Source organism: Saccopteryx leptura, chromosome 2, assembly GCF_036850995.1.
Source record: "Saccopteryx leptura isolate mSacLep1 chromosome 2, mSacLep1_pri_phased_curated, whole genome shotgun sequence".
Lineage (NCBI taxonomy): Eukaryota > Metazoa > Chordata > Mammalia > Chiroptera > Emballonuridae > Saccopteryx > Saccopteryx leptura.
The window spans coordinates 154087867-154108509 of NC_089504.1; the positions used below are offsets into that span (position 1 = coordinate 154087867).

A 20643-nucleotide genomic window follows, 5' to 3' on the forward strand; every position below is an offset into this window, starting at 1 on the left:
CAACAAAAAGTCTTGAGTACAGAAATAGTAAAAGTGTCTGTCTTTCTTCAGATGGCATTCTTAGATCACCGGGGTCTGCGACATTCCAGTGCAAAAGTTCGGAGCAGAACTGCTTACCTGTTTTCTAGATTTGTCAAATCGCTCAAGTAAGTAGAAGATTGCAGCTGTTAGGTTTTATTATTTTCTAAAGCCTGTGCTAGATTTGATTCTTCCTATTCTAAAACATATTTTTAAGTACAGGGATTCCTTGGGTTATGACACAGTTCTGTTCCTACAACAGTGATGTAACCCGAATTTTGGTATAAGTCGAAACACACCCAAGCCTGAGTCACTTACCTATCCTAACGCATTTGTAAAATCATAATCTAGAACCGTGATGGTGAACGTTTTTATAAAAACCACCCACTTTTGCAGTGCTAGGAGGGACCAAGTTGACCAGCACTGCAAAAGTGGGCGGTTTTTATAAAAAGGTTCACCATCATGGATCTAGAATATAAAAGCACAACTAAGCCATAGAAAAAGGAAAAGGACATAAATATACTGTACTGTACATTGTACTGTAATAACAGAAAAAAATGAGTGTAAAAAAAACTAGTTTGCTTACATAATCCATACATACAATGCTAACAATGTAAGCCAAAACACTCACATCTCAATTTTTTTTTAGTTTTTATGGGAGTGAGCGTTGTACACTTGAAACGTATGTCGAGATGTCGTAACTAGTACCCCCTGTATTCCCCTTTATTAGTATCATGATGTTATGATTTCTTTTCCTTCTCATTCATTTACTTGGTTCAATAAAAAGTGATTTGTTTGCATACTTTTATATGTAACACTAATCACTAATAGCATGTAATTAATTAATCAACAGATTTATTGCTATGGAGCAGTAGTATATGGCTCCTTTGACATTCTAAAAATTGTATTTCTTGGAAATACATTTTTAACCTAAATTCTTGTATTCTTTACTAGTACCAGTTTTTGGTATGAAAACTACTCATTCTTAGGTTTATAAGGTTGTGATTTAAAAATTATTGTTGGCCTTAATAATCACATGTGATTAGCTTTGAACTGAATTTTTTTTAGTTCTGCCTTAAAGAGGCATTTGGTATTTTTAGCAACTTTTCAAAAACTAGTATTTATGCTACTGTAATTTTCCTTTTTTGCCTTTATTCAGTAAACAAATGAACCCTTTCATCGAGGACATTCTGAATAGAATACAAGATTTATTAGAGCTTTCTCCACCTGTAAGTATTTATTCTTCCAACTTACAGATTTTCCCCAAATTTTGAGACTACATATGCCTTTATCACTAATGCTTTCATGGACATTTATTTTTTTTAATGGGAGGGTTTGTACAAGGGTTAGTTCTGTTTACCAAAACTGTTGAGATATTGTAAACAAAACATAGTAATAAAAACAGAAAGGAATAAAAAATTTACTGATAAATTTGGCAATGTGAGATATGGTCTGCTTTTTCTGTACTGTTAAATGTTGATGAAGGGTTGACCAGGTGGTGGCGCAGTGGATAGAGCGTCGGACTGGGATGCAGAGGACCCAGGTTCGAGACCCCGAGGTCGCCAGCTTGAATGCGGGCTCATCTGGTTTGTGCAAAAGCCCACCAGCTTGAACCCAAGGTCGCTGGCTCCAGCAAGGGGTTACTCAGTCTGCTGAAGGCCTGCGGTCAAGGCACATATGAGAAAGCAATCAGTGAACAACTAAGGTGTTGCAATGCGCAATGAAAAACTAATGATTAATGCTTCTCATCTCTCTCCGTTCCTGTCTGTCTGTCCCTGTCTATCCCTCTCTCTGACTCACTCTCTGTCTCTGTAAAAAAAAAAAAAAAAGTTGATGAAGTATTTTATGGAGAAGGAAAAATTCAGTTTCCAAATTATTTAGTACTATGGTCATATCAGCTGTTCTCAGTGACTGCTACTATCAATATTAGACTGAAGCTTTTCTTTTTTAACTTTTCAGGTTTGGGACAAAAAAATTTAAATGCTGGTTTATCTGAATATTATGGTGTTCATTTCACTAGAAAGATTTAAGTTGAGGTACTTTGTAAGCCCATCTTGATTGATATTTTTTTTTTAAGCACAAGTATTCTATTTATTTATTTATTTATTTATTTATTATTTATTTTTTTTACAGAGACAGAGAGAGAGTCAGAGAGAGAGATAGACAGGGACAGACAGACAGGAACGGAGAGAGATGAGAAGCATCAATCATTAGTTTTTCATTGCGCATTGCAACACCTTAGTTATTCATTGATTGCTTTCTCATATGTGCCTTGACCGTGGGCCTTCAGCAGACCGAGTAACCCCTTGCTGGAGCCAGCGACCTTGGGTTCAAGCTGGTGGGCCTTTGCTCAAACCAGATGAGCCCGCGCTCAAGCTGGTGACCTCGGGGTCTCGAACCTGGGTCTTCCACATCCCAGTCTGATGCTCTATCCACTGCGCCACCGCCTGGTCAGGCTGATACGTTTTTGTGTAAAGTAAAATACTGACATTGACTCAACTTTTTTTCATTTGATAAAAATTATTACTAGAGCTACCACTTAGAAAGTGTGAACAAAAAATAATACTTTTGTTCTTTTAAGTAAATAGCAGTATTTAGGGTACACAGGTTATGTCATTTATTTCACTGCATGAAAAGTTACTAGTGAATTAATGGAAGTTATCTTTGCCTACATACTACAAAAGCTGATAAATAGAAGTTCTTCACCTGGTTAATGTCGCTTTTCCTTGGCAGTTCACAGTGTTCTATTTTTTGAGTACCTTATACTTCTATAGCTACTTTATCTTTGTGTTCCCAACTCCTGGAGCAGTGATTAGTCCCCGTGGTATTTAATTAATGCTTTAGTTACTTCTAAATCAGGGCATTTTTTTTTAAGAGATGAGGAACTCTTTTATAATAAAACCTTGACATAATTTATCTGTTTAAAGACTAGGTTTTTATATATTTCTTTTTTTTAACTACTAAACTTTTACAGAAGTGTATTTTATTAGAAATTTATTATATATCATATATACATATATAGCATTTTACTACATAATGTACAAGTTTAAGCATTTAAAAAATAAATCTAGGCTATTTTAAAAAATAGTTAAGCAACGAGGACATTTTATAATTTGGAAGACAAATCAAATGTGAAGGATTTGATTTTCTCCATTTAAAATGAAAAACTAAAATTCTCTTGATTGGCAGCTAAAGGCATGAGATTAGTTTCCAACTCCCTTTGCTTCTGCAGAAAGCCCTGTCTCACTCAGTTCTGATAGTCCCTTTAGGATTGCTTACTGTTGATCCTTGTTTTTCTCCAAGTTAGGATTAAGAAGTGGATCCCTGCCCTGGCCGGTTGGCTCAGTGGTAAAGCGTCGGCCTGGCGTGCAGGAGTCCCGGGTTCGATTCCTGGCCAGGGCACACAGGAGAAGCGCCCATCTGCTTCTCCACCCCTCCCCCTCTCCTTCCTTTCTTCCCCTCCCGCAGCCAAGGCTCCATTAGAGCAAAAAGTTGGCCCGGGCGCTGAGGATGGCTCCGTGGTCTCTGCCTCAGGCACTAGAATGGCTCTGGTTGCAACAGAGCAATGCCCCAGATGGGCAGAGCATCGCCCCCTGGTGGACCCTGGTCGGGCACATGCAGGAGTCTGTCTGACTGCCTCCCTGTTGAAAAAAAAAAAAAAAAGAAGTGGGTCCCTGACATAGTCAGAGTCAAACAGTTGTTCTTGCTCAGAATTATGTGGATTTTCGTATTGAGGATCCTGCGTTAGACAATGGTGCATCTGGATCATGGTAACAGATCTCATTGGTTCGAACATAGGGAATAAAATGAGATGGTTCAGAAATCCAAATTGATAATTTTGTTTGATTGCCTCTTGAGATCAGATTCTCTCATAATTACTCCTTTTCCATGTCTAAGTTTGTCACATTCTGTTTTTCACCACCGAAACTGGTGGTGATTGAGACCTTTCTTTGCTGAAAGAATTAATTTTCAGAGGTTCTTCATTTTTGACTAGGTGCCACTTGAACTTTGGCTCAGTGGTTTTTTTTTTGTTTGTTTGGTTTTAATGTGAGAGGCAAGGAGGCAAAAACAGACTCTTGCATGCATCCTGACCAGATTCACCCAGCAAGCCTCCTATGGGCGATGCTTTGCCCATCTGGGGCTGCAGCTCTGTTGCTCACAATCTAGCCATTTTAGCACCTGAGGTGGAGGCCATGGAGCCATCCTCAGTGTCTGGGGCCAACTCGCTCAAACTGCTTGAGCCATGGCTGCGGGAGGAGAGAGTGAGAGAGAGAGACAGACAGGGACAGACAGGAACGAAGAGAGATGAGAAGCATCAATCATCAGTTTTTCGTTGTGACACCTTAGTTGTTCATTGATTGCTTTCTCATATGTGCTTTGACCATGGGCCTTCAGCAGACCGAGTAACCCCTTGCTCAAGCCAGTGACCTTGGGTCTAAGCTGGTGAACTTTGCTCAAACCAGATGAGCCCGCACTCAAGCTGGCGACCTTGGGATCTTGAACCTGAGTCCTTCGCATCCCAGTCTGATGCTGTATCCACTGCGCCACTGTCTGGTCAGGCGAAATGTCTCTGTTTTGAGAGAGGTGTGCAGGATTATTCCTTTCTACCAAATGAAGCAGTTTCATTTGCCTTATTTTTTTCTTCTTCGCTGCTTTTGAAGCTGTTTAGGGTACTTTTCTGACGCTGGAATATATATACCCGTTGAGTGGCTTAATTATATTCCAATCGGGACTTTTAGGACATTTCTCCATGTTTTTTTGTGTGTTTTTTTTTGTGAACTGATTATACTGGTTATTATACCAACTATTTTCTTTTTCTAAGTTGGCTCTTTTATCCTGACTTCTTAGTTCTTATTTGTTTTTCTTAGTTTAAAACTGCAGGAATCTCAGGTGATGAACAATTTACAATTTCCCTCTCTTTCTGATCCACATGTGATTCTTCACTAGTAAATATTGCAATACTTGAGTCCTATTTGCACACCAGTACCCTTCCTAGGAGAGTTCATGGAATTGATACATATATTCATTTTATCACTAACTTTATCCAAACCATGTCTTAAATTGAAGTGTTGTTAATAGATTCATTAAATTCCACTTGTAATGTATCAACACCAAGATTTTTTAATCAGTCTAGAAGTGTCATGTCCCCTTTGAGCCAATTCTCGGATTCTTTCTTCGTGTTTTAGACCCTATGACAGCTCTTGCGCTTTCTGCTTCATTTGGAAGAGTTCATTTGTCTTGAGAGCTATAATTTCTTCTTTTTGTTTTTGCTTAAGTATGTCTTTTTCATATTGTTTCTGCATCTTTTCTCATCCCCGTGCTGAGTGAAGCTCCTCCTCTTGTTCTGGATTCTTTGTTCTTGCAGTTTTCTCTTCCTACGCTTCTCTTCCACCTGGGCAGTGATGGTTTCCTGATGTTCTGTTTTTGTCGCCGCCTGTCCTCAATCTGGGTCCAAGAGAGCAGTCATAGAATAGGGAAGGTTTGTTATTTGACTGCCATTGCCTTCCTCTAGTAGGTTTTGCTGAATGCTCTTCTTCTGAAGGTTCGACCTGGCTTCCAGTTGTCGGTGTATAAACTGTATAGCTGGCTGATCTCAGCCAGCTCCTGAGTGTGCAGAGAGACACAGAAGTACCCTGGTTGTGTGTGTGTGTTGACTGAGAGGACAGTTGGGACTCAGAACTAGGATAGCTCTTTAATGTATCAAAATGCATTGCCATCTGTTATGTTCCTCACCATCTGGAATCTGACTAGCTCTAGATGGTGAGTTCCTATCAGCCTCGACCACCATTCCCTGACTGAGAGACTGTGACAGAATGTTGGAACACTAGCAGAAGTCTTGGAGTTGGACTGGTCAAGAATTTGAAGTTTTTCCCATACTATTTTATTACTTTCAGATTTTTTTCTAAGTATTATTCCATTTTTCAGGAGCTTCTTTTTCTCCTTTCGAGCAACCTATTCATCAAGCTCTTTTCTCTACTGAGCTTTTTCTGCTTCTGACAAACTTCTGTCATGTTCCCTTTGACCTAGAGTATGGCGTGTCAGCAGGTTTCCATACCTTCTCTATGGCCATTTTCTGCTTGGACTGCCTAGATGTCTCCTGAGTTTTATTTAAAACCAATTTATTTTTATCCTTGGACATATGAAACAGCGTCTATATTCAGAGTAGTCCCATTAAGTTCTCATCCTTTGGTTGATTGGAAATACTAGTTGCCTGACCTGTGGTGGTGCAGTAGATAAAACATCGACCTGGCACACTGAGGTTGCCGGTTCAAATACCTGGGCTTGCCTGGTCAAGGCACATATGGGATGCTTCCTGTTCCTCCTTCCTTCTCTCTCTCTCTCTCTCCTCTCTCTAAAAATGAATAAATAAAATCTCAAAAAAAAAAAAAAAGAAATACTGGTTAAATGCAGACTGTCTTGACTTGTTTCCCCCTCCTTTCTGTTCTCAATCAGGAAAACATATTATTTTCTTGGTTTACAGTCATCAAAATCTGTGTAGTTGGTCTTGTGTGTGACACACCAAACCACTCTCATATTTTCACCTGTGGTGTGCTTTTTGCAAGACTTCTTCTCAGCTACTACAGATGTATTTATGGTGTTTTTAATTTTCTGTACATGAGAGGTTGTAGGTGAAATCTCTTCCTGAATATGAAGATAGTCTTTATCTGCATGCATACTGCTTGCATACTTTTTTTTTTCCTGTTGGCAGTGAAGTGTCTGAACCACTTCTTTTCTTTTTTTTTTTTTTTTTTTTGTATTTTTCTGAAGCTGGAAACGGGGAGAGACAGTCAGACAGACTCCCGCATGCGCCCGACCGGGATCCACCCGGCTTGCCCACCAGGGGGCGATGCTCTGCCGCGACCAGTGCCACCCTAGTGCCTGGGGCAGAGGCCAAGGAGCCATCCCCAGTGCCCGGACCTTCTTTGCTCCAATGGAGCCTCGGCTGGCTGCGGGAGGGGAAGAGAGAGACAGAGAGGAAAGAGGGGGTGGAGAAGCAAATGGGCGCTTCTCCTATGTGCCCTGGCCGGGAATCAAACCCGGGTCCCCTGCACGCCAGGCCGACGCTCTACCGCTGAGCCAACCAGCCAGGGCCTCCTTCTCTTCTTTTGTAAAAGTTTTTCTTTGCTGATACAAGTATTTTGTGTTGATTTTAGAATGTATCCTGTTTGTTTTGTTTGTAAAGGACATTTTCCAATCTTGGTCTTACTACCCATCATATGGGGACAGTATTAGCTTGGTTTTTCCATCCAGTTACTCAGTTTCAAGCTTTAAACCATCTCCTGAGTTCATGACCTGACCTCTCACTTTATATATTTCTTAATAGGGAGCTTGAGTGTTGGACCTAGAGGGGCCTCTGATATTTCCTCATACTCCTCTTGGCTGCAAAAATTAAAAAATAAAAAACTCATTCATAGAATTGACCAATATGTGGGATGATTGTTTCTGCCTGAATAAGACCTGTTTTATTTTTATCTGCAGTCTTATTTACAAATGTTTTAAAGTAACAACTATTCTATATGTGTGTATGTATTTATTGTGTGATCTTTGTTATTCAACTCTTAAACACTCTTTAAAATATTAATTTGTGTGGCCTTTGTACTAACATTCAAAGTACCTTTGTACACCTCGTTTTTAGCCTCCTAACAATCTTACAAAAAAGTTTTAGAAGAGAAACAAGTTAGAAGGCTAATAGTTATCTTATGACCATTTGTAAAGTCTTGACAAGGGTAGAATGAGATCAACATTCTTTTCACTTTTAATTCAGTTTTCTTACCAGTCCTGGGAGAAAATTTCTTTTTATAAGTACTGTACTCAAATCTACTTTTTAATAATGAGTTGATGTGATAGATTATATCTTCTGTCGCTTTTGCACTTACTTTGCTTAAATGAGAGGCCCTGAACAAGGGAAAACTTCAGCAAGGCTAAGTTTAAATTTTATTTCAGGAGAATGGTTACCAGTCTTTGCTGAGCAGCGATGATCAACTATTTATTTATGAGACAGCTGGAGTGCTGATTGTTAATAGTGAGTACCCAGCAGAACGGAAGCAAGCATTAATGAGGAATCTGTTGAATCCACTAATGGAAAAGTTTAAAATTCTGTTAGAAAAATTGATGCTGGCACAAGATGAAGACAGGCAGGCCTCTCTAGCAGACTGTCTCAACCACGCTGTTGGATTTGCCAGGTGAGTGACTACAATAAAAATAGTGAGTGTCTACACAGACAGAACCATTTATTTGGCTGGATGTTTTAGAATTGGGCACATATCCGTGTTTCTAAAACTGGATTGTCTAGAGCAGGGGTAGTCAACCTTTTTATACCTACCGCCCACTTTTGTATCGCTATTAATAGTAAAATTTTCTAACCGTCCACTGGTTCCACAGTAATGGTGATTTATAAAGTAGGGAAATAACTTTACTTTATCAAATTTATAAAGCAGAGTTACAGCAAATTAAAACATATAATAATAATTACTTACCAAGTACTTTATGTCAGATTTTTGCTAAGTTTGGCAGAATAAATCTTTATAAAACAACTTTCTATAGTTAAATCTATCTCTTTTTTTTTTTTTCTGTATTTTTCTGAAGTTGGAAACGGGGAGGCAGTCAGACAGACTCCCGCATGCGCTCATCCGGGATCCACCCGGCATGCCCACCAGGGGGCAATGCTCTGCCCATCATCTGGGGCGTCGCTACGTTGCAACCTGAGCTGTTCTAGCACCTGAGGCAGAGGCCACAAAGCCATCCTCAGTGCCCGGGCCAACTTTGCTCCAGTGGAGCCTTGGCTGTGGGAGGGGAAGAGAGAGACAGAGAGGAAGGAGAGGGGGAGGAGTGGAGAAGCAAATGGGCGCTTCTCCTGTGTGCCCTGGCTGGGAATCGAACCCGGGACTCCTGCACGCCAGGCCGATGCTCTACCACTGACCCAACTGGCCAGGGCTGTTAAATCTATCTTTTTATTTATACTTTGGTTGCTCCGCTACTGCCCACCATGAAAGCTGGAACACCCACTAATAGGCGGTAGGGACCAGGTTGACTACCACTGGTCTAGAGCATTGTCTAAACCAGGGGTTGGGAACCTATGGCTCGCGATCCAGATGTGGCTCTTTTGATGGCTGCATCTGGCTCACAGACAAATTTTTAATAAAAAAAATAATGTTAAAAATATAAAACATTCTCATGTATTACAATCCATTCATTTCCTACCGCTCATGTTCATGGTTGCGAGTGGTTGGAGCCAATCACAGCTGTCCTCCGAGACAACACCAAATTTTTATTGGATAATATGTAATGTACACGGGTCACTGTATGGCTCTCACTGAATTACATTTTAAAATATGTGGCGTTCATGGCTCTCTCAGCCAAAAATGTTCCCAACCCCTGGTCTAAACCTTTCTTTTCTAAATCTAGAAAAGAATCTTCTTTCTAATTTAAGAAGACTTAGCTGAAGAAGTAAATAGATCACATAACATTCTGCATTTCTGCCTTGTCAATTGAGTCCTTAACTCTGACTCCTTTGTTATAAATTGATTGTGTATTTAAAGGGATAAGCTGTAGTGTTTATATACCAGTGCAATATTGGGGCATCTTGTTTCAGCCTTGGTGCCTTAAACAGAAGTCCTGAGGCTTCTCTTTTTAGCTGTTACATTGGGTCAAAGCTGCCCAAGCAGCTGTTTCTATCTACCCATACTTTTTTTTTCCTGAAGTGAGAAGTAGGGAGGAGGGAGGCAGAGAGACTCTCACATGCGCCCGACCAGGATCTACCTGGCATGCCCACTAGGGGCGATGCTCTGCCCATCTGAGGCATTGCTGGTTGCAACCAGAGTCATCCTAGCGCCTGAGGTGGAGGCCATGGAGAATCCTCAGCGTCCAAACCAACTTGGCTCCAGTGGAGCCTTGGCTGTGGGAAGGAAAGAGAGAGACAGAGAAGAAGGAGAGGGGAAGTGTGGAGAGGCAGATGGGCGCCTCTCCTGTGTGCCCTGGATGGGTATTGAACCCAGTACTTCCACACGCCGGGCCAATGCTCTACCACTGAGCCAACTGGTCAGGGCCTACCCATACTTTTTATTGGCTAACAATAGCAGTATGAAAGTTGTAGTGATTGCTAATTAGAAGCTATATAGAGAAATTGCTCTATAGATGATTTCAGTGTAAAAGCTAATATTAGAGACTTGTATAGATATCTTGATTCTAAAGACTGTTTTCTGAATTTAAATGGGTAGTTTACAGATTGTCTAGTAGGACAGTTGAGTCATAGTAAGTGAATTTTTCCCTCTTTTTTTCATACTTTATCAGCAAAATTTTAGTAAAACATCTCATTCAGAATTGCAGTAACTACATCTCATTTGTTTAATTTAATTTGAGCCCTTTCTAGAATGGTCACTGGAAGCAATAGTTCTCAAATAACCATATTAAGTTAAAGATGAAAGTATTATGATATAAAAAAGAATTGTCTTTGGTCAGTTTTGTGATTTGTTGTGCATTGTTTTTGCTTACTCCATAAAACTTTAAAGAATAAAGTATAAAATAGTTGCCTGATTTTGCTTATGTAGTCGAACCAGCAAAGCTTTCAGCAACAAGCAGACTGTGAAACAGTGTGGCTGTTCCGAAGTTTATCTGGACTGTTTACAGACGTTCTTGCCAGCCCTCAGTTGTCCCTTACAAAAGGATATTCTCAGAAGTGGAGTACGAACTTTCCTTCATCGCATGATAATTTGCCTAGAGGAGGAAGTTCTTCCATTCATCCCATCAGCCTCAGAACACATGCTCAAAGATTGTGAAGCTAAAGACCTTCAGGAGTTCATTCCTCTTATCAACCAGATTACAGCCAAATTTAAGGTACCACAAACCTCAGAGCATTTCCTGACTTAAGATTAGATGCATTTATCTTTAGATATATTTTGGTGTTTGGTTTATTTTTTCTTTTAATATGAGTTAGGGCATGAATTGTATGTTGTTGTTGTTTAGCACGCAAGAGAGAGAGAGGCAGACAGGGACAGACAGACAGGAAGGGAGAGAGATGAGAAGAATCAACTCATAGTTCCAGCAGCTTAGTTATTCATTGGTTGCTTTCTCATATGTGCCTTGACTGGGGGGCTCCAGCCCAGCCAGTGACCTTGGGCTCAAGGCAGCAAGCATGGGGTCATGTCTATAAGCCCGGACTCAAGCTGGCGACATTGGGGTTTCAAACCTGGGTCCTCACTGTCCCAAGCTATCTGTGCACCACCGCCTGGTCAAGTGATTGTATGTATTTTTATCAGCCCTAAAGTCTGGAATCTTTTTTGGCACAAAGGACATGCTTAATAAAGTCCAAACATTATCTTCTCTGTGCAGCAGAAGAAAACTGTGTCTGCTGTTTCAGAAAAGCAAATAACACCTGGCTGGTTAGCTCAGTCAGTTAAGCGCATGCTCCTGAAACAACAAGGTTGCAGATTCAGTCCCCTGTCAGGGCACACACAGGAACCAACCAGTGACTGCACGACTGAGTGGAACAACAGATGAATGCTTCCTTTCCTCCTCCCCTCTCTCTCCCTTCCTCTTTCTGTCTCTTAAAAAAAAAATTAAGCTCTATCTGGATACCTTGGTTGGTTGGATTGTCATCCAAGAGCATGGAGGTTGCCAGTTTGATCCCTTGTCAGGGCACATACAGGATGTTCCTCTCTCTCTCTTTGCCTCTCTCTCAAAAACAAAAAAACAAAACAAAACAGCGTTGAGACTAAAAGTCTAAAAGGTAAAGGAAAAGCATTGTAATTTGGTTGTCCACTCTGGAGTCTAAAAGTAATTCAATGTACTAGTCCCGGCTGGGTTGCTCAGTAGATAAAGCATCATCCTGGAGTGCCAAGGTTGCGGGTATGATCCTTGGTCGATGCACTTACAAGAAGCAACCAGTGTGTACACACAACTAAAGGGAACAGTGAGTTGATGCTTCTCTCCCTCTTCCTTCTCCCTCTCTCCCCCTCTCCCCCGTTTTCCTCTCTCCCCCTCTCCCTCCTTCTCTCCCTTTCTCTCTCCCTCTCTCTCTTCTCCCTCCCCCATCATCCCCTTCTTCTTCTCCCTCTCTCCTGCCCCCTTGTTCCTCTTTACCCCTCCTCCTCTCACACTCTTCCTCTCTCCCTCCCCTCTTCTCTATCAAGTCAATGGGGAAAATTTTTTTTAAAGTAATTCAGTGCACTAAGGTTAGTTTTATGTACAAAAAAATTTGAATCAAGTATAAGCTATCTACTAAGAATGGCTAACACACGGTTCTTTCTGTGTTCAAAATATGGTCTAAGAATTTTCCTGTACATTAATTCATTCGATTCCTGTAACAACCCTAAGAGCCAGATATTATATTTTATGGATGAGGAGACTGAGAAACAGAAGTTAGGGAATATTCACCCAATGGCATAGAAAGCCTGAGAGCCCAATCATATAAATTCATTTATAATTTATCAATAGAGTTAATTTCTTGATATTTAAATTGAAAATTATCTCATGGCAGTATTTGGTTGTGAAATATTTCTGACTCCCTGTTGTTTTTAACGTGGATCCCTGTTGTTTTAACGTGTAGGAAATTGGTTGTACTTAATGATCTTGATGCTCTCAACGAATATGCCTACATAGCATGTTTTAACCTTGATATTTACTAAGTGAATTGTGTAAATTATATTCTAAATAGAAACTCTAAAGAAAGGCTTTAAAACATGTTTTTTCTAAGTTATATACATTTTTTTTTTTTACAGAGACAGAGAGTCAGAGAGAGGGATAGATAGGGACAGACAGATAGGAACGGAGAGAGATGAGAAGGATCAATCATTAGTTTTTCGTTACGACACCTTAGTTGTTCATTGATTGCTTTCTCATATGTGCCTTGACCGTGGGGCTACAGCAGACCAAGTAACCTCTTGCTCAAGCCAGCGACTTTGGTTGGGTCCAGGCTGGTGAGTTTTGCTCAAACCAGATGAGCCCGCGCTCAAGCTGGCAACCTCAGGGTCTTGAACCTGGGCCCTCCCAGTCCGACGCTCTGTCCACTGCGCCACTGCCTGGTCAGGCACATACATATTATTTTAACTGAGGTATTTGTTAACATTATATTAGTGTTTGGTATGCAACCTAATGAATTAGTATTTTTATGTGTTGCAAAATGGTCACCACAATAAGGCTAGTTAATTAACATCATTATACATTGTTACAGAATTTTTTTTCTTGTGATAACTTCTAAGATTTACTCTTCTTAGCAACTTTCAAATATGCAATATAGAATTATTACCATCAATAATAATTTTTAAATAAAATTTCAAGAATAATAATTACTCATTTCTAAAGTAGAATAATCTTTCTTATTTTCAGATACAGGTATCTCCATTTTTACAACAAATGTTCATGCCTCTGCTTCATGCAATTTTTGAAGTGTTGCTCCGACCAGCAGAAGAAAATGACCAGTCCGCGGCTTTAGAGAAGCAAATGTTGCGGAGGAGTTACTTTGCTTTCCTGCAAACAGTCACAGGCAGTGGAATGAGCGAAGTCATAGCAAATCAAGGTGGGCATGCATGTGATGCCTAAATTGTCTGCTTCAGTCCTTGTCACAGTTATACATCTGTGTGAGCAAGAGCTAGTAAGCACTAAACTTTTGCAGTGTTATGTGTTGGCCCCTAGGATGACAGCTCATTATTTTAATTACTTTCAAGCAAGGGACCTAAAATTAATTGGTATTCTGTTCCCTTCTTCCTAAGGCAGTATTCTTTAATTGGTTCTTTAGTAGTATAAATAATGTGGTGACTACTGGCAGAATTGACCTGACAATTTAGTCTTACTGATCAATTTGCCATTTTGAAGTTAAAAACAAATGGGACTATATAGATCAACGTAGAGAATTTTGCAATATAGGACATCCAGAATGTAAGATAACAGGGGAATAATGCTTTTTCAACATATTATGCTTAAAATTAAGGAGCTTAGTTAATAAAATTGAGGGAGCTTATTAACTCTTTAAATGCTTTTGTCGTTACTATATATGGAATCTGAGCTTCAGGTTGTCTTTAGTTCTTTTAGAAGTTAAACTCCAGTTTTTTTTCTCTTCAGGGGCAGAGAATGTAGAACGAGTTCTAGTTACTGTGATTCAAGGAGCAGTTGAATATCCAGATCCAATTGCACAGAAAACATGCTTTATTATCCTCTCCAAGTTGGTAGAACTCTGGGGTATGATTTTTTTTTTAAATTTCATTCCCTAATCTGTTTCCTAAGAAAGACTCTTAAAGATGAAATGGAACTGTAGCCCTAATAGTAGACAGGAGCTGGGAGTTGATTTCACACAGTGATAAATTATAATTGATTTTCTTTGTCAACAAGATGAAAATTTGAATCTCTTGGCAGGTGGTAAAGATGGACCAGTGGGATTTGCTGATTTTGTTTATAAGCACATTGTCCCTGCGTGTTTCCTAGCACCTTTAAAACAAACCTTTGACTTGGCAGATGCACAAACAGTATTGGTAAGCACCTAGGAATCTTTGTTTACCTTGTATGGATTTCACATCTTCTAACTCATAATTTCTTCTTTAATGCCAGGTTGATTCTGTTAGGTTTCATTGCTTTATTTTTTTAATTTAATAAATTCAAATTAGTATTCAAGTTTAAAAGATTGATGATTCCTTCTGAACCTTTTATGCATTCTTACTTAATCTTGATACTAAAGTTGACTGTATAAGAAATTAAAAAAAAAAAATAAATTGACTATAAAAAAATCTAGCTTCTACTGCTTTACCAACCAAAACTCTTTCTATGGACCAGGAAAGAGTACATGATACCAATATTATTTAAAGTTTGCTTATTAGTTTCCTATTACTACATTGATTCTAAAACTTGTGCTAAAATAAATAAATAAAACATGTGCTTAATGGTTTAAAAAAAAGTAACTTGAATCTCTTTCTTGTATGATGGTTTTCCCAAATCTCATCTTTAGAATGCTTCATGTTAAGCAGTTGCATTTTATTTACATCCCCACAACCAAGTAAAAGCTAGATTTCATATTATAATTATAATTCATGATATTAAGACAGCATTTTTGTGTTTTTACATTTTCTATCCAACCTAATTATTCCATCTTTTCCTGCCTCCATCCTTTCTTTGAAGGGTAATGAGCAGTGGTCAGGGAAATAAAAGAGAAGCTGGCACAGTAACCAAGTATTGAGTATACTAAAATTCTTAAACTTGTTTCCCACAGGCTTTGTCTGAGTGTGCAGTGACACTGAAAACAATTCATCTCAAACGGGTAAACTTTGGACTCCATGCTCATTCATTTTCACCTCACATGTTATATTTGTCATGGTTTAAATTGTGTTTGACTTATGCTTGAACGTCGTATCTTTTATAAAAGTTTACTAACTTCATTTCTGCCAGTTTGGGATTTGAGGGAATATAGTGTCCATTACTGTCCTTCATTATTTAGATAACAAGAAGGTTAAAAATTGATGTTTTCAGCCTGACCACGGAGTGGCATAGTGGATAGAGCGACAGACTGGGATGCAGAGGACTCAGGTTCGAGACCTCAAAGTCTCCAGCTTGAGCCCAAAGTCGCTGGCTTGAGCAAGGGGTCACTCGCTCTGCTGTAGTCCCCCAGGGACAGGGCACATATGAGAAAGCAATCAATGAACAACTAAGGTGCTGCAATGAAGAACTGATGCTTCTTATCTTTCTCCCCTCCTGTTTGTCTGTCCCTACCTGTTCCTATTTCTGTCACAAAAATAAAAAATAAAAATGTTTTCATTTGACAAATAATGTGAAGAATCTTAACCAAAACATCAAGTTACAGATTTTATGATATAGCTTCTTCATAGCTAGATTTCCCCAGCTTCTTAGTATTGTAAATGGTTAGAGCATTCAGAATGTCCTGTTCTTTCTTGTCAGTCTAATCATTTATATAAATTGTAAGTAATATGGGACTGAATTTAGCTGGCTTGTTGTCTGTCTTACATAGTATTTTTCAGTAAGTTGAATTGATTGCCAATGTTTAAAGCTCAGTTAGTTTTGGGGAAGGGGGGTAACAAAAATTTCTGTATACAACTTCTCTTAAAGCCAGTATGTTAATATAGCACTGGTGTTCCCAGGTAGCTACAACCAGCTAATGACAGCAACTCCCCTCACCTCTAAAACACAATGAGCTCTCATTAATTAGTCTCCATTCAGCCCATTCCTCATTTGAACTTGAGTTTTTTATTCTGATAGGGATTTGAAGGGTTTTCAACGCAGTAGCATTTCTCTATGCCTCCTGTGCGCTAGGGTGAAGGCTATGAGGTTTAGGGCTGGCTGGGGCAACAGGGGATTTATATAAAGAAAAACTAAAAGTTCTCCCTTGTTTGTAGAGCTTATCAGAGGAGACCTGTGCATAAAGAGTTTAATGGGATAGGGTTAAGTAAGTGCTTTAATAGAGATATATTAATAGATCTATGTTAGATGTAATATTGTGGGACTAAAGATGAAGAAACAGTTTTGCCTATGAGAGCATTCTAAGGAAGCCATTAGAAAAAGGTGAAAAAAAATTTTTTTTAGATAGACCTTAAAACAAATATAGATTTATTGGACTGACCAGAGGAGAAGTTGGCATTCTGGGCAGAGTTAAGCAGTATATGGAGACAGATCAGACATTGCATGGTAGATTTGATACAAAGTAGTGTTAACATGTTTAGCTAAGGTATGGAGACAGAAGTAATAGCTAAAAACTGAAATGGGACTAGGTGTGTTCTATGTGAAAAGTTAGGAAGTCATTTGGCACTAGGGTTTTAATTGCAGGATAGCTAGGTAGGGCAAAATGTTCAAAGAACAGTTTGGAATACAGGTTTGAACCAGATAGGACTAAATACTGATTTTGGAATCCCAAGTCGGTAATTAGTCAAGGTGAAGTGAGATGTTCTAAGGCCACAATAGAAAGAACCTTGGCTAAAGCACAAGTCAAGGAAAAACTAGAAGCGGAACCAAAGGTATGAAAGCCAAGGGAAGAAAGGCACAAGAAAGCAGATGGGTTGACATTATTGGATGTAAGAGTCAAGGAAGATGAGAATGATAAAAAACAGTATGAGTGGTATTTATAGTTCAGATGCATTCTTTTCCTTAGAAGCTCTCATTTAGACTCCCAGAATTGAATGAAATGGAATATTATATTTGAAAATATTTTGGTTCTGCCAGTTGGCTCAGTGGTAGAGTGTTAGCCTGGTGTGTGGATGTCCTGGGTTTGATTCCTGGTCAGGGCACACAGGAGAAGCGACCATCTGCTATCTGCTTCCCCACCCTGCCAACTCTCCCTCTCTCACTTCCTCTCCCAGAGCCATGACTCCATTGGAGCAGGTTGGCTCCGGGCACTGAGGATGGTTCCATGGCCTCTCCTCAGGTGCTAAAACAGCTCGTTTGCTGAGCAACAGAGGAAAGCCCCAGATAGGCAGAGATTGCCTAGTAGTAGGCTTGCCAGGTGGGATCTTGCCAGGTTAATCCTAATTAGGGTGCATATGGGGGTCCATCTATCTGCCTCCCTGCTTCTCACTTAAGAAAGAGAAAAAAAAGAAAATATTTTGCTTTATTCTGTTTTTCATTTATTCACTTGACTGACTTCATCTTCAGGTACAAGTTTACTTTTCCCAATTTATTTTATAAGTATACTCTATTTTTAAGTGATAACAGTGGGGTTATACGAGATGATGAGCAGTGTGTGGGCTGTAGTTAAGTTTAGGGAGAGTAGATTGAAGAAAAAGGTCAGAAAAAAAATCGAAGAGATCTGAGAAACTTTCACAGTGAAACATTACCTCCTCTCAATTAGGAATAGGCTTCCTTTGACAGGTAAATTGTGACTTTTTAGTACAGATTTAATCCATTGGGTTAGAGAGCCCAGGACTCAAGGTAGAGAAAGAATTTTGATATCCGTTATTTTCTTTTGGACCAGGTTGGGGTCATCAGTACATTAAAGTCTATAAGCCAGCCTGACTGGTGGTGATGCAATGGATAGAGTGTTGACCTGGGACACTGAGGTCCCAGGTAAAAAATGTTGAGGTCACTGGCTTGAGCACAGGCTCATCTAGTTTGAGCGTGGGATCACTGACATGAGCCTAAGGTCGCTGGCATGAGCAAGGGGTCACTGGCTTGGCTTGAGCCCCTCGGTCAAGGCATGTATGAGAAGCAATCAGTGAACAACTAAAATGCTGTAACTACAAGTTGATGCTTCTCATCCTTCTCCCTTCCTGTCTCACTCCCTTCCTCCCTCTCTCTTTCTCTCACAAAATAAAGCCTTTAAGTCAGATTTAAGTTTAAAAGTGAAATTGGCCTTTTTAAATATTAGATTTATTATGTTTGCTTCAGGCTACTCTCTCAGAAACACATTGCTATAGGAAAACTTTTCAAATTGTATCCTAAATTCCTTTGTATTTGCTAAGAAAGGGCATAGAGGAGTTAGGAGTTAGTTTGTGGAATTTTTCTCTTCCGTTCACCAAACTTACCCCCAAAATGCCTTATAAAACTATTGTTACAGTTTTTAGCATCTAGAACAGCGGTTCTCAACCTGTGGGTCACGACCCCAGCGGGGGTCGAATGACCAAAACACAGGGGTCGCCTAAAGCCATCGGAAAATACATATTTACCCCCGCCGGGGTCGTGACCCACAGGTTGAGAACCGCTGATGTAGAAGTTATAGAAGATGGCAATGAAGAGCAGTGGTTTTAGAAGTCGGGTGGCCTGCTTTTTAGTACAGATTTTATCAACAGCATACTAGGCAAAAAATACTCTTCCTGACTCTTGGTTTCGTCATCTGGCTTCTGAATTCCTTTTTCCTAGTTCATGAGTAGAAAAATGGAGATGTGCTTTTGTTTGATTTTGCTATTACCTCCTAACATATTTTATTCTTTCTTGCTTGTATTTCAGTATCTAAAGATGGTCATTACTCTGGCACTGCCCAAAGGCCTCATGCAGCCAGAGACGCCCTACAGTCTACCCAGTGGTGGATTGCACAGGAGTACATCCTTTGCTGTCTCTTTTCAGTGTATAGAAGGCTCTGACATTATGACCTCCTACATTTAGAAGAGTGTGTTTACTCTTTAGCACCACATAAGTAATATTAACATGTAGTAAATACTAAGGACTATTCTAAAAGTTTTATATTTCTTAACCAGTGATGGGATTCAGCAGGTTTGCACCAGTTGGGCAGAACTGATACCTAATGTTTTGTTGAGTTTGGCAAACCAGTTGTTAAAATGGCACTTGTAATCAGGGTTCTCTCCAAGATGGGCACCAGGGCAGCTGCTCAATGTGGAAATCACAGATTTATACTCCTTACTCCTTTTTAACATTCATCTGCGCAACAGCGTATTCTAAGTGCCCATAGTAATGTTCATTCCGTCCATAGATGAGAAAAATTTGATGGAACTATGCTTATAACATTTATTTCATAAACTCATTATACCTTTGATGAAATACTACATTTTAGTTCCGTTGCATTTGTTACTTCAGTAAACAAATATATAACGTAAAGAGAAAAAGTGTCAAACAACCAAGGATGATAAGCTGTCATTGGAAATATCTTAAATAACAGTTTTATTATTTTTTGTTAGGTATTATTTAATATTTCTTCATTAATATTTTAAAATTCTTTCTAATAATTAGTTTTGTGTACCTCTTTTATTTTTTAAGTATAAAATGCATGAAATAACTACTTTCGGTATTGTATATCATTTTTATATACTTAAAACGGTCAATAGGGCAGAACAGTTGTTAAATTATATGACTCCCACCACTGCTCTTAACTCATCCAATCCTTACAACTCCATTTTTATTTATTTATTTATTTGTATTTTTCTTTTTTCTTTAACTTTTTTTTGTGGCAGAGACAGAGAGAGGGACAGATAGGGACAGACAGACAGGAAGGGAGAGAGATGAGAAACATCAATTCCTTGTTGTGGTTCCTTAGTTGTCCATTGATTGATTTCTCATATATGCCTTGATCGGGGGGCTACAGCAGACAAGAGTAACCCCTTGTTCGAGCCAGTGACCTTGGGCTCAAGCTGGTAAGCCTTGCTCAAACCCGATGAGCCCACGCTCAAGCTGGCGACCTCAGGGTCTCGAACCCGGGTCCTCTGCATCCCAGTCCAATGCTGTATCCACTGCGCCACCATCTGGTCAGGCTATTTGTATTTTTCTGAGTGGGAAGTGAGGAGGCAGAGAGACAGACTTCCACATATGCCCGACTGGGATCTACCCGCATGCCCACCAGGAGGCAATGCTCTGTTGCATTGGGGCAATGCATCTGGGGCATTGCTCTGTTGCAACCGGAGCCATTATAGCACCTGAGGCAGAGGCCACAGAGCCATCCTCAGCAGCTGGGCCAACTTTGCTCCAATGTAGCCTTGGCTGCAGGAGGAGAAGAGAGAGAGAGATAGAAGGGTGAGGGGAAAGGGTAGAGAAGCAGATGGGCACTTCTTCTGTGTGCCCTAGCCGGGAATCAAACCCAGAATTTCCACATGCTGGGCCAATGCTCTACCACTGAGCTAGCTGGCCAGGGCACAACTCCATTTTTTATATGGGGAAATAGGCTCAGAGAAGTGAAATACTTGCCCAAGTTACTAGAAATGTGCCAGAGATTACAAAACAAAGCAGTCTGGTTTTGGAGTTGTGTTTACAGTA

General features: G+C 39.7%; 1 protein-coding gene and 1 pseudogene across 4 annotated transcripts in view; one reads left to right on the plus strand and one right to left on the minus strand.

Annotated features, from left to right (window-relative positions):
• Window positions 1-20643, plus strand: part of XPOT (exportin for tRNA) — a 49275-nt gene that overhangs the window by 22006 nt on the left and 6626 nt on the right. For all 4 annotated transcript variants that reach the window (XM_066369094.1, XM_066369097.1, XM_066369096.1 and 1 more), the window contains 8 exons: window positions 52-146; window positions 1178-1247; window positions 7963-8201; window positions 10566-10851; window positions 13342-13531; window positions 14074-14190; window positions 14365-14480; window positions 15212-15259. In XM_066369094.1, the coding sequence (XP_066225191.1) occupies window positions 52-146; window positions 1178-1247; window positions 7963-8201; window positions 10566-10851; window positions 13342-13531; window positions 14074-14190; window positions 14365-14480; window positions 15212-15259 (1161 nt within the window). The remainder of the gene's footprint in view (window positions 1-51; window positions 147-1177; window positions 1248-7962; window positions 8202-10565; window positions 10852-13341; window positions 13532-14073; window positions 14191-14364; window positions 14481-15211; window positions 15260-20643) is intronic.
• Window positions 3173-5729, minus strand: LOC136393177 (coiled-coil domain-containing protein 66-like; annotated as a pseudogene).